The 17,185-nt window shown below is 51.0% G+C and overlaps 1 protein-coding gene across 3 annotated transcripts in view; it reads left to right on the plus strand.

The window, feature by feature from the left end:
• Window positions 1–58: 58 nt before the first annotated feature.
• Window positions 59–17,185, plus strand: part of TMEM104 (transmembrane protein 104) — a 59,088-nt gene continuing 41,961 nt past the window's right edge. The window contains exons 1-7 of one of the 3 annotated variants that reach the window (XM_042915455.1): window positions 59–176; window positions 8,617–8,738; window positions 10,969–11,050; window positions 11,533–11,629; window positions 12,607–12,687; window positions 15,921–16,020; window positions 16,442–16,550. In XM_042915455.1, coding sequence (XP_042771389.1) covers window positions 132–176; window positions 8,617–8,738; window positions 10,969–11,050; window positions 11,533–11,629; window positions 12,607–12,687; window positions 15,921–16,020; window positions 16,442–16,550 — 636 coding nt within the window. In that variant the 5' untranslated portion in view covers window positions 59–131. Of the gene's footprint in view, window positions 177–8,616; window positions 8,739–9,225; window positions 9,443–10,968; window positions 11,051–11,532; window positions 11,630–12,606; window positions 12,688–15,920; window positions 16,021–16,441; window positions 16,551–17,185 lie in introns of those variants that run through there. The other 2 variants (XM_042915456.1, XM_042915457.1) reach the window with 2 other exon arrangements.

Here is a 17,185-nt window from a genome sequence, read left to right on the forward strand (position 1 = left end):
CCCCCACCCCCATCGAGGTCTATCAGAAAGTTGAAGTCTGCTCTTTTGCCTTAGGGAGCCACAGGAGCCGGCGGAAAGAGAAGAAACCTAAAGAAACTCGGCTGCCCACCGACCCTTCCTCACTTTTGGAAATGGCGGGAGAAATCACAGAGACCGGGGAGCTCTACTCTCCCTACGTGAGTTTTACCCACATGGTTGCCACCGGCTCCTAGAGAAGCAGGGTGCTTCCTCGACTGTACTAGCGATTGCCGCTGCTTTTGGACCCTGGCGAAAGCCAGGGTGGGGAACTCCATTCAGCAGGAGCCGCGTTGCGGCGGTCCTGGCTCAGAGCATGTGATGGGAGTTGGCTCACGTGGTAGACGCTGGTCAGAGTGGTCAAGGAAACAAAACTGACTTGCTCACGCCTTGCTATATTTATGCCGGAGCCACTAACACTTGCGGGCTGTGCTGCTGTGGGTAGATGGTGACTGACAGCTACTGACTCTGGGTTTGCTCATCTCAGCAGTTTGAAAGTACTTTGGTTGCCAGCTGAGTTGTAAATTGTGCAGCTTTTATGGTCTCGGATGGCGTAAGAGGCAGAGAAAGCAGAGACTTCCAAGTGCAGTTTGCTGGAGTCTATAATTAGAACAATTAGAAGGACTGATTTCTTACTGTGTTGGGTCTGCGTTACCCCCCCCCCCCCGCCCCCACCTCCCACCAGTACACCCAGTTTATCTTCCTTGTGTAATAAAAAGATTGGTCGTGGTTACATCAGAGTCCTCTTGCCTGGATACCTAGCTGGAGGATTGGAATAATCACATGATTGACTCATGTTGCTACTAAGTATCCCAGGGAAAAGCAGCACTGCCTTAAGTAGCAAAAGTCCTCTTTCTAGATCCACCTAGCCTGTGGAATCCCTGCTTTGTTTCTGCTAGCTTCCCAGACCCTCGAGCTGTGGTGTGATGGATAAGGAAGCATCTCTGAGGGGCACCTGGGTGGCTCAGTCAATTAAGCATCTCTTAATTTCGGCTCTGGTGGTGATCTCACAGTTTGTGAGTTCAAGTCCCGCATCAGGCTCTGTGCTGACAGTGTGGAGCCTGCTTGGAATGCTCTCTTCCTCTCTCTCTGCCCCTCCACCACTCATGCTGTCTCTCTCAAATAAGTAAATAAATTAAATAAGCATCTCTGAACATAGCTGGCAAAAAGCCATTTTCACACCAGAGTGTTCCTACTGGATCTGTGCCTTTTGTGTGTAGCACTTAAAGAGCCTCCTTCCCCTCCATAATTTATCGAGGGAAGTCTTTCTTGAACTTTGGACTGAACCTCATTGTGGTCCTTTCATCTGAGGAATTGGGTAACAGCTCACAGCCTCCTCCTGGTATCAGCAGTGAAGTGTCCACATTGTCTATAAAAGTTCCTGCTGCTTCTCAGAGCATCTGTATGCTTAGAGATGAGAAAACGAGTTACACTGAGTTTTGAAAAGGAAAATATTTTGATATGCTCACTTTCTTGTGTGTCTCCAGTTCACATAATCATTTCACACGTCGGCGTATACCCACAGGAAATTGGGCAGTAGGCCTGAAGGCCTCAGTGCGTTCTGCTTCCCACCCCCGGTTTTCCTGTGTGATTGGTTTTGTTTGAGGGCCTACTCTGGGCATTTGCCATAAACAACTGCTTGCATTCTCTTATCCTACCGGTGGAGAGAGATGGGAAGAGATGGGCGGTGGTGAGGTGGTATTAGGCAGGAGTTAGCGGTCAGGGTTTGAGGAGAGATCATGCCTTTTCCCTGAGTTTTCCCCTGATTCTGCCATCCTGGGAGAGAGGTTCTTGATCCCTTGTGAGACCAGGAGAAGGGCATAAGGTTCCCCATCGGCAGAGCCCAGAAAAGCAGTGGAACTCACTCCACTGCGGACATGGCTTGGAATCCCCTGCTCAGCACAGGGCGGGCATGACCCGCTCTCGAGGTCTTGGGAAACTGAGACACTGAGCACTTACTTGGTTCACGAAGGTGCATCAGCTCATAACTTGGGTTATTCGCAACACAGAGCCTCTCCCTACCTCTGTGTTGCCTTGTTGTCAGATCTTTTCTGCTTTTCGGGTGTTAGGGATGTTTGCCTTAGCTTGCATTGTTCTGCATAAAAATACCTGTACTCAGCAGACTGGCCTCAGAGGACTTACCTGTCAGGCCCTCTCAAGGAGAGTGCCGGATTCAGAACACGGTTCAGGCCCATATGCCACCCCCACATCCTCAAAGTGATCTCAGAACAGGCATGTCTGTTTCCCTATTTACGGGGACCAGGAGTGGCTCAGGACTGCGGGGATTGTGTGATCCAAATAGAGGATGAAGTGGACCACCACCTGCACAAGGATCAGTGGCCAAGGGCCCCTCCTGCCAGCCAGTCTTGCCAAAGATCGTTGCTGTTGCTTTCGAAGGACAGGCCGCTTGCTTCCGCATCTCTTTTGCCTTCTGTTTCCTTTGACAAGTGTCATTGGGGAAGCGGGCAAAAACCACCGTTAACTCCTGCCTTGTGCACCGCCGGGCATTAGGTAAGGCAGCAGGAACGCTGCACTGACATCCCTAGAGCACAGGGGAGCAGGTCCCCCATCCCGAGGAAGAGTGGAGAAGGGGAAGAGACGGTTTAGCCTGCAGCGGGGCTTTATTCTGCTTTTGGCCACACTTTCCACGAGGCTGTCCCCACAGAACCGTCAGGTAACCAGCAGAAGAGAACATCTCCTTCCTCTTCCTCCTGCCCCACAACTACCTTTGACCTGGCTTGTGGCTTAGCTCAGATCTGCTTCCTGCTCCATAAGTCTACTCCTAGTTGGTCCTCGCTGACACCTTTGCTGAAGGTCAGAAGGGTTTAAACTCTTGCCAGGAAGGTGAAGACATCTCATGTTATCCTACAGGGCTCCCTGAGCCCCCCTAGGCCCAGAGTACTCCCTTTGAAACTGAAGAATGTCAATAGTGCAAGAGAAGTGTGACTGCCCATTTCTGCTCCTAACTGCTAACAGCACGTATCCCAGTTAACTCCTTTTGTAAAGTTCTTAAGGGTGTTTTTTTTTTTAATCAAAAATTTTTAATTTTTATTAGAGCTCCGTGCCCAGCACGGAGCCTGATGTGAAGGCTTAGTCCCACAACCCTGAGATCATGACCTGAGCCAAAACCGAGTCAGACGCTTAACTGACTGAGGTCGTGACCTGAGCCAAAATCAAGAGTCACACGCTCAACTGACTGCACCCAGGCGCCCTTTAAAGGTCTTTTTCGCTGAGACTTATTTGAAGTTTCTGTTGGGATTATGTCTTTATCAGCAGTGGTTCTCAGCTGGTGGCAGTCTTGCCCCTCCCCCCCATATCCCAGGACATTTGGCAACGTCTGGAGACATTTGTGATCATCCCAGCACAGGCACGAGGCTGGGGAGTACTAGAACCTAGTGGGTAGAGACCAGGGATGCTACTAAACATCCTACAATCCACAGGACAGCCCCACAACAGAAGAATCTGGCCCCAAATTCCAACAGTGCTCAGCCAGAGATAGACCCTTGACCCTTCATCTCAAGACCTTCAGGTATCACTGAATTCAAAAATGCCTCTTGTACTGTTACAAAACATTTTGGCAAAGAACCGTCACTTTCCCTCTCACGAGAACCATCACCAAGGCCATTTTCCAAAAAGAAAAAGGGTCTACCCTTCATATGTGTTCTTGCTTAGAAGGGCAACATGCGGAGAACAAAGCTGCAGGGAGAGATGTAGGAACACGGTTCAACCTTGGTTTAATCCTTCTGGGATCTGTCTGTGTGATCACACTGAGACCATGGTGTTTACAATGGGACAGAGACTGTGAGGCTTACGTTAGAGAGGACCTCGCCAGGTCCAGTCAGCTCAGCCAAGGATTCCTAGCTGGAGGCTCTGTGCCAGGCACCCTGAGAAGTGACACCGGGACCTCAGTTGTAGCAATGGGGAATGGATGAGTACACCAACATCGAGAACCAGGACATAGGAAGTAGTCTTGCTCTAGGGGTTCAAAAGTGGGGAGCGAGACTGGAAGGGCTTTGTGGGGGAAGCAGCATTTGCGTGTGTCCAAGTGCTGGGTGGGATTTGAGGGGCCGGTGGCCTGTGCCAAGTGTAAACAGACTGTGAGCAGAGCTCTTTCCCGTCTGCAGGATGCCTTCCTATCCAGCACTCAGATGTGCATTTAGCACCTGCCTAGAAGCCTGTCCCTCCCTAACCACTGCCCGGCCCCTTATCCCCCAGCTGTATTAAAACAGCAACAACAACAACAACGCTGGGAGAATGGGCCCCAATTTGTGTGATAAAAAATTCAGTACGTGGTTGTTTTAGAAAAATTTTCTAAATACAGAGAAGCACAGGGTGCCTGGGTGGCTCAGTCAGTTAAGTGTCTAACTCTTGATTTCATCTCAGGTTGTGATCCCAGGGTCATGGGATCAACCCCCACATCAGGCTCTGCGCTGAGCATAGAGCCTGCTTGGGATTCTCTCTCTCCCTCTCCCTCCACCCCCTCCTTCTCTTTCCCTCTCCCCCCTCCCTCCCCACCCCCTTCCCCTCTCTCTTGCTTGTGCAGTCTCTCTCAAAATAAACTTGAAAATTTATACATATACGTGTGTATATATACACACATACATATATAAAAAGTACATATTTCAAAGAACAAGGAAGTAAAAATGAGAGATGGGTAGGTGTTCATAAGTGTTTCTGTTGCTGTTTTAAACAGGGATAAGCAGTAAAGCAAACTGTAAACGAGCCAATGTCATAGAACACAGGAAGACCCGTTAGGAAGCGGCGGTCACAGCCCAGGCTGGAAGCGATTTAGTTTGTAAACGGGAGTGTGACCAGAGCTAGCGACAAAAGACTCTTCAGGAGTAGAATCGCTAGGACTGGGATACGCGGGAAGGGGGAGGCGGGGGTGACTAGAGACCGTGGATTTGAGGTCTGCAGAAAGACTGATGCGGAGGTGAAGCCACAGGACTGAGTGAAGTTGCTGAGGGAAAGGAGACAGTTTACATCAGAGCGTAAGAAGGAGTAAAGACTAAGAAAGTCATTGGATTGGGCAAATAGGAGGTCATTGGTGATTTTGAAGAACATCATTGCAAAAGAGCTCTGGGAGTGGAAACGCAAAGTACAGAAACTTGGAAATGAAGGTAGAGGAAATAGGTAGCTTCTTTGGTGAGTGGGGTTAAGGGTAGTGAGAGGATTGTGGGTTTTTTTTTTTTTTTAATGTTTGTTTATTTTTGAAAGAGTGTGAGTGGGAGAGGGGCAGAGAGAGAGGGAGACCAAGAATCCCAAGCAGGCTCTATGCGCTGTCAGCACAGAGCCCAATGCAGGGCTCGAACCTACAAACCATGAGATCATGACCTGAGCTGAAGTCTGACGCTTAACCGACTAAGCCACCCAGGCGCCCCAAGAGGGTGGTGGTTTTTTGTTTTTGTTTTTTTTTAATTTTTTTTTTTTAACATTTATTTATTTTTGAGACAGAGAGAGACAGAGCATGAATGGGGGAGGGTCAGAGAGAGGGAGACACAGAATCTGAAACAGGCTCCAGGCTCTGAGCTGTCAGCACAGAGCCTGACTCGGGGCTCGAACTCATGGACCGCGAAATCATGACCTGAGCCGAAGTCGGCCGCTTAACCGACTGAGCCACCCAGGCGCCCCGAGAGGGTGGTGTTTTAAAGGTGTCAAGGACATTTGTAGGCAGAGGGGAGGAGCTGGTAGGAAGAAGATTCCAGAAAGAAGGACTGAGCCCAAAAATTCGGGTGCAGGAGGAAGGTCACATGTCCCCCATGGGTAGAGAGGGAGTGGGAAAGATGCAGACACTGATTGTTGAATGAAGAGGGAGTGAAGCTGGCGGAGGGCACATCAGATGGCCTCAGTCACCTCTGTGACACAGGAAGCAGCCTTCAATTGAGAGAGGTGGAGGTCAGGGGCTAGGGCTTGAAGAGGTTTCCTTTGGGAAATGCCAAGAAGTCCATGGTGGAATAAAGAAAATCAATGCTGTTGGAGCACAGGTGAAGGAACCATTCATCTGTAAAACCAGTCATTATAATTAAAAAAAAAAAAAAAAAAATTTCCAGGAACTTTTAGCAGCTTCATATAGGAAATAGAGGAAGCAGGCGCTGGGTCTGTCCAAGGCTGGGGTCGGGAGGGTCAGAACAGGGGAGGGTGTGTGAATCATGGGTAGAGGGTAGAGAGCACTTTGTGGAACTAGCTCATTGTACACGAGGCCAAAGAATGCAAATGCGGCCAGAGTGGAGGGGGTGGCCTGCGTGGGGAGGGTGAGGGGACTGCAGGTGTTGGTGGGAATGGATAAGGCTGCAGGAGTCTTCAGCTCAGAGAAAGGAATTTCCTGATCGAGATCTAGAAACAGGAACATTACAATTAACAACTAGAGTCAAGGAGCGCCTGGGTGGCTCATTTGGTTGAGCGTCCAACTTTGGCTCAGGTCATGATCTCACGGTTCGTGAGTTCGAGCCCCGCGTCGAGCTCTGTGCTGACAGCTCGGAGCCTGGAGCCTGCTTTGGACTCTGTCTCGCTCTCTCTCTCTCTCTCTCTCTCTCCCCCCCCCCCTCCCTGACACACACACTGTTGCATGCATGCTCTCTCTCTCTCAAAAATACGTTAAAAAAAAAAAAGCAGCTAGAGTCAAGTCAGTGTGAATGAGAATTTAAAATCTGAAGTCAGGGGCGCCTGGGTGGCGCAGTCGGTTAAGCGTCCGACTTCAGCCAGGTCACGATCTCGCGGTCCGTGAGTTCGAGCCCCGCGTCAGGCTCTGGGCTGATGGCTCGGAGCCTGGAGCCTGTTTCCGATTCTGTGTCTCCCTCTCTCTCTGCCCCTCCCCCGTTCATGCTCTGTCTCTCTCTGTCCCAAAAATAAATAAAAAACGTTGAAAAAAAAAATTTAAAATCTGAAGTCAGTGACTCAGGAATTGCACGCAGAGCCTGGTTGTCAGGGGCGAGGGAGAGGGTCTGCTGGTGGGTACCTGCCTTCTTTTTGGAGTGATGAAGCAGAATTAGATGATGGTGCTAAGAACCAGTAAATTGTGTCCTTTAAAAGGGTGGTTTTTTAAATTAAGTTTTTTATTTTAATTCCAGTATAGTTAACATACAGTGTTAGAGTGATTCAGTCCCATACAACCCCGGATGCTCATCACAACAAGTGCACCCCGTAACCCCCATCACCTATTTCCCCCATCCCCCCACCACCTCCCCTCTGGTACCCATCAGTTTGTTCTCTGTAGTTAATACTCTATTTCTTAGTCTCTTTTTTTCCCTTTGCTCCTTTATTTTGTTTCTTAAATTCTACATATGAGAGAAATCACACGGTATTTATCTTTCTGTATTGACTTATTTAGCGTTACACTTTCTAAATCCACCCATGTTGTTGCAAATGGCAAGATTTCATTCTTTTTATAGCTGAATAACATTTCAGTGTGTGTGTGTGTGTGTGTGTGTGTGTGTGTATGTATATATGCCACTTCTTTATCCATTCATCTGTTGATGGACACTTGGGCTGTTTCCATAATTTGGCTGTCATAAATAATGCTGCAGTTAACATAGGGGTGCATGTATCCCTTTGAATTAGTGTTTTTGGTATTTTTTGGGTAAATGCCCAGTAATGCAATTGCTGGATCATAGGTAGTTCTATTTTTAACTTTTTGTGGTGCCACCATACTGTTTTCCACAGTGGTTTCACCAGTTTACATTCCCACCAGCAGTGCACGAGGGTTCCTGTCTCTCCACATCCTTGCCAACACTTGTTGTTTCTTGTGTTGTTGATTTCAGCCATTCTGACAGGTGTGAGGTGATGTCTTGCTTTGATTTTCATTTGCATTTCCCTGATGACTGATGTTGAGCATCTTTGCATCTGTCCGTAGGCCATCTGGATGTCTTCTTTGGGGAAATGTCTGTTCATGTCTTCTGCCCATTTTTTAATTGGATTATTTGGGCTTTGGCTGCTGTATAAGTTTTTTATATATATTTTGGATGCTAATCCTTTATCAGATATGTCATTGGCAAATACCTTAAAAGGGTGAATTTCATGACATGTGAATTCTATCTCAATTTTCATAAAAATCCCTGAAGTCAGTGTGGGCAGGACGGTAGGGAAAAGGAAGCAGCATGAATGTTGACATCCCAAAGGACAATGGCAAGAATGGATAGAGCAGGGTTGGGTCATGTGCTGAGAGGTCTTGGGAAGAGTGGAGGGTTTTTGAGGTCAGCGCTGCGGTTCATCCTTGCGCCGGGTAACCCAGATGTGACAGTGTGTCCTCAGGAAGCCTGCAGCCTGGTTGGGCAGAGAGCTAACCTCTGAGATGCAGCTTTGAATACTAGGAAATGGCAAGGTGATGGGGCGGTGCCCAAAAGCAGAGAAGGAACCAAACACCGGAGCCCTCTTGGAAGGTCCGACAGAAGGCGGGACTTCAGCCTTCCAAGTGTTGATGTTCCCTTCCCTAGCATTTGGTTGCACAGCACACCTTCTTAGAACCTCGGCCGAATTCTCCCTTCTGACCTGCTTCTCTGGCCTCCCTGCCTCCAGTTTGGCTGTCACCCAGGGTCATCTTTGGGAGCCACTGCCGGGAGAGGTTAATTAATTTCAGAGCTTGAAGGTCACTTCTGTTGCTTCCAGGTGGGACTGGTGTACATGTTTAACCTCATCGTGGGCACTGGTGCACTCACCATGCCCAAGGCCTTTGCCACTGCCGGGTGGCTCGTCAGCCTGGTCCTGCTGGTGTTCCTGGGCTTCATGAGGTAAGAGGCTGGCATGCAGGGGCCGGGAGGAGGCTGCCCAGAGAGTCCTGACTTCTCTTCATTAACATGAGGAAGTGTGCCTGGGGGGCAGGGAGATGTCCACGGTGAATCCTAACCACAGTGGCCCAGAGACAGGAAAGGAGACGCAAAGGCCTCCAGGTCTCATGCTAATGGAGCAGTTACACAATCTGATCAGTTAAGAGTCAAGACATCCAACTGGGCTTTGGAATGTTTCATGTGGCGCTCACGTTGCCTCTCCGGCTGGTTAACCTCCCCGGTTGTATGCTTTAGTGATGGTACCATCATCAATTTTTGTTCTTCGAGAAAATACCACCTGGCCACAGAAAAAGAATCTGACAAACCTCTACAGTGATAAGGGAAGTCAGTTTAGAATTTAGAATTTGCTTAAGATAGCCCACAAAGTAAGTGATTATTAACACACGGGGAGGCACATAATCACATGTTAATCTCAGCCCACTTTGTGCCTGGCAGCAAAGAGGTGCCCGGTGCCTTCCCAAGCTTTCAGGGGCACCCGCTCCTAGAGCCAGGTGTGTGGGGTTCACCAGCTGGTGCCTCACAGAGGGTAGATCCTACTTGAGGCTCCTCTCGGATTCTGCATGCAGGCGGGGAGTCATTCAGCAAGTATTTAGCAAGTCATTCAGCAAGCCCCAGGCTCGTAAGGGATTAGGACTATGCATTTCCAGGTGGGAATCTACAGGCTGCCAAAAAGAGGCAAGGGAACACCTGGAAACATCCCTCAGAAGGACCTTCCCTGGGAGAAGTGACACCAGGCACTGTTCTTGGGTGGGGTTACAGGTGAAGCAAATTGGGACGTAGAAGAGGCTGGATGGGCAAATGCTCACATTTCTGTTTCTTCACTCATTTTCTCTTGGGGGGTTTCGTGGCCATCCTTGGCTCATTACATACTGCAAGTCCTTGTCCTTCTGTGGCTCTGCTGTCCCCTTTAAAGGACCTTCAGCACAGGCAGCTGTCTGAATGGGAGGTGATGATTGGGGGTCCCCAGGTAGGGGCGGCCATGTCCCCTCCCTGCTCAGCCCATTTATATTTGAACATGATCGATGAGTTGGCTTTGTGCAACCATGAGAATCCTTTTTATGCCTTAACTAAGATTGATTCTAGTTTTATTTGCAAAAAGAAGGGAAAATCTGAAGTCCTTAAAATGGTCACTTAGGCAAGATAATGAGAAACCTTTCCAGAAGGTGCTGAGGCCCTGGAATGGGAGTTTTAGGACTGGCTGCCCTCCACCCCCTGAGATGGAGTGGATGTGGCTGAGCAGTCAGCCTGTGGCAAGTGAAGGCACTTGAGGAGGGCTGGGCTACAGCCTCAAGAAGGAGGGAGATGACTGTGCTGTCTGGGGTCCTTCAGCAGGGAGAGACTCCACCCTTGGGTTTACCAGCAGGAGGGCGGCTCCCCCCTCCCCCCCACCCTGCCCCGCAGCTCTGCTGACTGGAGGACCCATGCACTCCAGCTCCGGCTGAAGTCTGGGCCTCTCCAGCTTCCCTAAGCGGAAGAAGAGAGAAGATGGTTTTGCACTCTAGTTTGACTCTGCAGCAAATGTCTGGTGCCACCTCTCAGTGTCCTTTTTGACTCGAGCCATAAAAACGCAAGCTTATTTTTACATTTGCTAGGTTATTAGGAAAGTAAAGGTACTGCCGAAAAAGGAAGGAAAGACAGAAACATGGAAACACATTCTGGAACCTAATGTCCTTTCCAGTTATCCGTGCTGTGCCCCGTCCATCAGTGAATGGACCTGGGAGCTGACTGCTTGTCTGTGTCCCAGCACGGAGAGTGGAGAGCTGCCCGCTGCCCTTCCCAGAAGCTTTCAGAAGGCCCATTGTGACTTGGCCTCCTCCCTGCTCTGCCCCCAGCAGGCCCCCTCTTGGTGTGCGGTACCACATCGCCCCATGTCCCCTCTTCCCCCAGGCTCACGCTCTACCCCTGGCCCCCATCAGCTTATTTCACACCCCTCTCTCCCGTGCATCAAAACATATTCTAAACATAGACAAGGACATGAAGGCAAGCACGCAAGACGTCCCTTACGCACACACATTTTACCAGGTCAAATGCATCTCAAAAGTCCCTAGGGAACAGCTCTCAGAAGAGAGAATGCTTTGGGCTTCTTGGTCTTGAAACGATTTTTCCTTTTTCATTGTGCCACCTCCAACCTCCCACCTGCCTTTGGCAATTAAACTGTGGCCTTACTCCGCAGCTTTGTGACGACTACCTTCGTGATAGAGGCCATGGCCGCGGCCAACGCTCAGCTCCACTGGAAGAGGATGGAAAACCACCAGGTGTGTGTATTGCCCTTGTCTCCAGGCTGCGCCTCTGGCCAATTGTGTGCTAGAAGAGGCAGCCCTCAGGGGCCAGTTCTTTCCCTCCCGATGTGTAGGGGGCTCACGTCCACTGCACGTCTCCAAGACCCTTGTTCCAGAGCCAAAGCTTTACAGCCGCGTAAGCTCACTGAACACATGCAGCCTCTGCTCCCTTAGCATCATGTCAGGGGTCCCCTTGAGCCCCCTACCGTGAGCTCACTCATCATTCTGAACCTCTAGTCCCAGGAACAGCATTGCAGCTTCAGATCTGACATCTGCATGTCTGTGCCTTCTCAGGTGACAGCATGGAGGTGTTGAGAGGTGCCCCTAATTAGATGCCTTCTGGAAAGAAAGATCAAAGGAAATGGGTTTTCCAGTTTCCCGTGGGTTTTCTGTAGAGTTATGTGCCCCTCTTTTTTCCTTGTTTGTCCCCTCCCTCCCCCCGCCCCACCCCCTCCTAGGAGGAGGAAGAGGAGGACTCCTCCACAGCCTCCGACAGTGACGTCCTTGTTCAGGACAACTACGAGCGGGCAGAGAAACGACCCATCCTGTCAGTGCGTAAGTCTTGGGGTTACAGGCCGGCAGGCACCTCCCTCTGGCCCACAAGGTTCTTCCCTTGTAGAGAGAGCAACGGAGTCTCTCTGCAGAGACCGTCAGGCCAGAGCACTAGCCGGGGACCCGGGATTCACCACTTGCTCATGTTAGCGGCTTGGTCAGGCTACTCACCTCATCACCCTGGGCACACTGGAAGCTTGAACCGATGTGAGGTGTTCGACTCATCCTCCTGTCCCACCAATCACGCATGTCTGACAGGTCCCTCCCCACTCCAGCCGAGCCAGGGCCACGTGACCCAGCTTTTCTTCTCCCCTCCATTACCAGCACCCCTGGGATCCCTTTCTATATATTGTTTTAAACATTTCAAGTGGAGAAACATTAGAAGTTTTTGCAAGAATTTGAGGGGCGCCTGGGTGGCTCAGTCGGTTGAGCGTCCGACTTCAGCTCAGGTCACGATCTCACAGACCGTGAGTTCGAGCCCCGCGTCAGGCTCTGGGCTGATGGCTCAGAGCCTGGAGCCTGCTTCCAGTTCTGTGTCTCCCTCTCTCTCTGCCCCTCCCCCGTTCATGCTCTGTCTCTCTCTGTCTCAAAAATAAACGTTAAAAAAAAAAAAATTAAAAAAAAAAAAAAAAAGAATTTGAAATGCTGGGGCACCTGGGTGACTCAGTTGAGCATCCAACTCTTGGTTTCATCTCAGATCATGATCTCGTGGTTTGTGAGTTCGAGCCCCGCGTCAGGCTCTGTGCTGACAGCGTGGAGCCTGCTTGGGATTCTCTCTCTCCCCGCTCTCTCTCTCTCTCTCTGCTCCTACCCCACTTGTGCTCACTCTCTCTCAAAATAAATAAACTTAAAAAAAATAAAGAGAATTTGAAATGCTTGAGGATTTCCTCAGTCTGGAGAATTTAGTGAACTTAGTGCCCCCTCTAGGAGCTTCTCTGAATGAAAACCACTTTCTCTTCCTTGTCCTTTTGGCTCCACAGAGAGACGTGGATCTCTGAACCTTTTTGAAATCACAGACCGGGTGGAGATGGGACAGATGGCCTCCATGTTCTTCAATAAAGGTATGAGTTCTTTCTCAAGGTGGGGTGAGGGCAATCCGACAGACCTTGACAACTAGGGAGGGGGCTGACGGTGTCGGCCAGATCCCAGTGCGTTTGCAAGGCCACCTTGCCGAGAGGCCTGAGCCGCTCTCATTGTTTTCCTGAATCTCTCTCCACTCATCAGCATTAGGAATAGAGAGGCAGCTCCTTGGCTCTTCCTGCTCATAGAGGTCAGGAATCCTAAGCAGCTTTCCAAGGAAGGAAGCCAGTGGAGCCGGCTGGTAGTTTTATGCCTCTTGCTCGATTGCTTCTGACTTGTCTTTCCTTCTGGACTGTTCAGTCTAGAACAACACAGGGCAGCTACCTGTGACAGTGGTAGGATACACCATGCACATGCCTTTGTGTGTGTGTGCCTGTCTGTGTGTGTGTGTGTGTGTGTGTGTGTCTCTCTCTCTCTCTCTCTCTGTCTCTCTCTCTCTCCCCCCCCCCCTCCACCAGTGGCCAGCAGAGGGCGCCAGGAGTCCACACACAAGGTTACTGTCTTGGAATCTGTGTCTGATCGTGACCCCTCCTCACTCTACCTGCTCCTTAGCAGGACTGGTTACAGCTGAAAGGATCCCCCCACCCCACCCCAGCTCAGACGCTGGGTCGCTGGGTGTTCTGTGACAACACTCTATACCTCCCTGGCAAATGTTGTTCTTTGGAAGATGTGCTGTTTAAGGGTATGGTTTTTCAGTACCCAAACCTGTCCGTTTCCCCTTCAGAGACAGTCAGACACATCTCAATAAATCCTGTCTTTGTAAGGATTTTATCTTTGGAAGATCCTCTGCCCTTTGATCACAGAGGGGTGGCATCTCCACCGATTCTTTCCCATCTCCAGTGTGGCTGCAGTAACTTGGAGCCTGGGGAATTATAGAAACCAGAGTCTTCTCGACTGCTTTTCAGGACATTAAGCATTTGGTTTATCACTGGTGGTGTGATTTGACCGTCCAGTCTGGAATGTCATGATCATCAGCCAAGGATTGCCTGAGGGTCTGGTTCCTGCTTCCCTACCAGCCTCACAGAGGCTTCCAGAATTCGTGAAAATCAGACTGGTTGTGTCCAGCCCACTCTGTGATTTTCCTTTGCTCCATTTCTACCTCTCCCCATCTCATTAGACGAAGATAAGAGCATAAACCTTTCCCCCTGGCAGCCGCACCCAATCCCCCTGCAAATGCAAACTTTGGAGAGAAAACGCACATTGGAGGGAGGACATCCGCCTTTGAAACTTCCTTTCCGACGAGCATGTTTTACAGTCTGCCCTGACTTCTGTAACAATTCTGGGAACCCGTGGTTTTGGTGTTTTTTTCTCCCCCTCCAAACGAGACTTCTAGTTTACCCAAATCTAACAGAAAAAAAAGGAGCACTTTCATACAAGAGCAGCCTCACACTTAGGGGACACTGTCTCCTCTGCTTAGCGTTTCCCACACTCGGCACTATTGACACTTAGACTGGGTCCTTCTTTGTTGTGGGGCCTGTCCTGTGCATTGTGGGATGTTAAGCAGCATCCTTGGCCTCCACCCACTAGGTGCCAATAGCACCTGTCAGTTGTGACAACCAAAACATCTTCAAATGTTGGCAGATGTCCCCGGTGAGGATTGTGAGGCAATCACACTCCGGGGGGAAAACCACTGCTCTGTTCTATTCCTAATTCATGGGCAGTTCTCTTCCCCTTTGGAAGGACCCCCCCACCCCCCACAACAAGCCCCCTTGGGGTCCAGGCTCACTTGTGACCAGCAGTGCCAGGCCTCGTCATTGCTGTCCTCTCAGGAAGTTCATTGATCCCCCTATTTTGTGTCTAGTAATGAAATTTATTGATCAGGGAGGGTCAATGGCAGTTTATAACCAGAGCTGGCACCGTAGTCCACAGGCGAGTGGAGGGAGGGTGAGTGGGGGGGCGGGGCACCACCTCTCTGCAGAGAACATTGGTGTCAGAGCAGAAAGACAGGCTGGGGCACAGGCTGTACCTGGAGCGTGGGGTTTGAGTGACAGCCAGACCCCAGGGGCCACTAAGCTTGGACATTGACTTTGTCTGAGGCCCTCCAGAGTTCTTGCAAGAACCGTATTTTCCTAGTCTTTTTCCCCCAGACTCCTAGGAGCAGAGCTGACCTCAAATAGCCCAGGAGGAACATGTCCCTGGCTTTCCCCTTGGGGACCCCAGAGGCTCTTCAGAGCCACCAGGATTAGAAGGGAACTGTCACTTCATTTTTTTTTTTCTGTTCTCAGAGAAGCCAGCAGCTTAAGACCAGTGACATCAAAAATGAGCAGTCAGTCTGAACAGGAGTTTGAGACTGGCTGTCTGGGGGCATGACTCTGAGGTTGTAGAGCCCAGATGCTTTTTTTCAGAGCTTTTACACCTGGTCTTTAAAGCTCGAATCACACATGGAATTTAGCACAGGTACAGTTCTCGCTGTACAGGATCGAATATAGTCAGGGACTTGCCAGGGTCAGGAAGCAAGGTCAGTAGCACTGGGGCTAGAGCCTCCGTTCCCAGTTCCTGGTTCAGCCCTCCCCCACCCAGAGGAAGAGGGGAGCAAGGTTTGCCTCTGTGGAGGGAGCTTCCAAAGGCAGCGTCCTCCCTTGCAAACATTTTGACCATGAGCTTGTCTTAAGTGCCCCCTCCTACTGCCCCCTCTGTCACCAGCACCCCCAGCCACCTCTTCCCATCCAGGGCTTGGTGAACAGTCAGACTCAGAATGAGGCACTTGGTCTTTAGAAATCAAGGGCTTTTTACCCTCTTGATTTCAGCTTCAGAAGCTGGACCATTTTTTGTTTGTTTGTTTTCCACCAGCCTCTATCGAAGAGTCCTGTGTTTGGCTGCAAAGGGGCCCTGATCCAGGCACACTTGGGTTCAGCCTCCTGACTCAGGGTCCCTCCCCTTCTCCTGCCCAGGCAGCTTGTCCCAAGCGTGAAGGCCCCTCTGAGCCTCCCCAGCCAGCCCCCACCTCACACTGCCCTGCATTTGCCTGCTTTCGGAGCGTCTGATGCTGCAAGCCTCATTTAGCCTCACAGGTGAAAGTCCGGGTTGGCTGTGTCTCCTGCCGCATCGCAGTGTAACCAATCAGGCAGCACAAGCCACAGGACGCTGTTGTTTTCTTTTTGTAGAAAGTAAACAGCCTGAGAAAGGAAAGCTATGGAAGAGGTAGAGACTTCACCATCAGAAAAGAACATGGGCGTCTCTGTGGCTCCCTGACCAATGACTCTGTTCCTTTCAGTGGGGGTCAACTTGTTCTATTTCTGCATCATCATTTATCTGTACGGGGATTTGGCCATCTATGCTGCCGCCGTGCCCTTCTCCCTCATGCAGGTGACTTGGTGAGTGTCCCCCTCGCCCGGCTCGGCCAGTTGGGCAGAGCTTTTGGTAGAAGCACAACACCAAGCAAACTGTCAGCATCTAAAGGACGGAGATGCCCGAGGCCCTTTTCTGCATGTACTGCAGCCGGCTGTGCACTTTGTCCTTTGGAAACGTGCCCCTCATCATTGTCCCCCTCCCTGCCCCATTGGGAAAATGACTAGGATTCCCACCAGGGGCTCCTGAGCTGCCAGGACATGGCTCTCTGGGAACAGTGGCACCTGCCCTAGGAGGAGGGCGTGATTCGTGGAGAGTCAGGCTGTCTGGCCCTGAAGCAGTGGCGGTGGGAGCAGAGGCTCAGCGGTGGCTCATAATTAGTAACGTTGCGTCCTGTCTGCTTCCAGCTGAGCGGGGGGCACACTGAGCCACTCTTCTCTTTATCAGCAGTGCCACTGGCAACGAGTCCTGTGGTGTGGAGGCCGACACCAAGCACAACGACACGGACCCGTGCTGGGGGCCCCTGCGCCGCGTGGACGCCTACCGCATCTACCTGGTGAGTGGCCTCGCCTCTGCCCAGCCTGGGTGGCTGGGGGCATTTGAACCAGAGAGGAGGGTCGGCACAGCTCCACGCTCTGGCTGGTTACTGGGGCCACGGCCCTGGGCACAAAACTGACCACGTTACTGAGAACGTAGCCTGTGTGTCCCGGTGACCAGGCCTCAGTCGCGCGTGACTTGCAGCTGGCATTCGGGTCGTTGCCAGCTCCTGGCCCTGAACTCTTGTAAATTTCGCTCGGGGTTTGAGGGGCATCCTGAGCACAGCTCTTCAAGAGTGTCAGAACTAATTTTCCAGAGACTTGCCGCGTTTTGACCTTACTCCTGGCCAGCCCCGGAGCATATGGTAGGTGCCGGGCTTCCTGACTGGGCACGCAGGACTGAGCCATCTCACGGCTGGCCCTGACCGCACACAGGCTCTCCAGAGAGGGAAGGATCAGCCCAGCTCTCTCCCTGTCTTCCCTCCTCCCTGCAGACAAGGGAAGAAGATGAATCTCCAGGCTGTTCTCGGTTGCTCTGTGCCATTGGGGCGGGGAGAGTTGGAGCCGAAAACCACGCCACACGGGTCTTGGGGAATAAGATACGAAACCAGAGGCAGTTATTTATCTCTGCCTGCTTTGTGGGCGGGACTCAGAA

The sequence above is a fragment of the Panthera leo genome, chromosome E1 (genome assembly GCF_018350215.1).
Source record: "Panthera leo isolate Ple1 chromosome E1, P.leo_Ple1_pat1.1, whole genome shotgun sequence".
NCBI classification, from domain to species: domain Eukaryota; kingdom Metazoa; phylum Chordata; class Mammalia; order Carnivora; family Felidae; genus Panthera; species Panthera leo.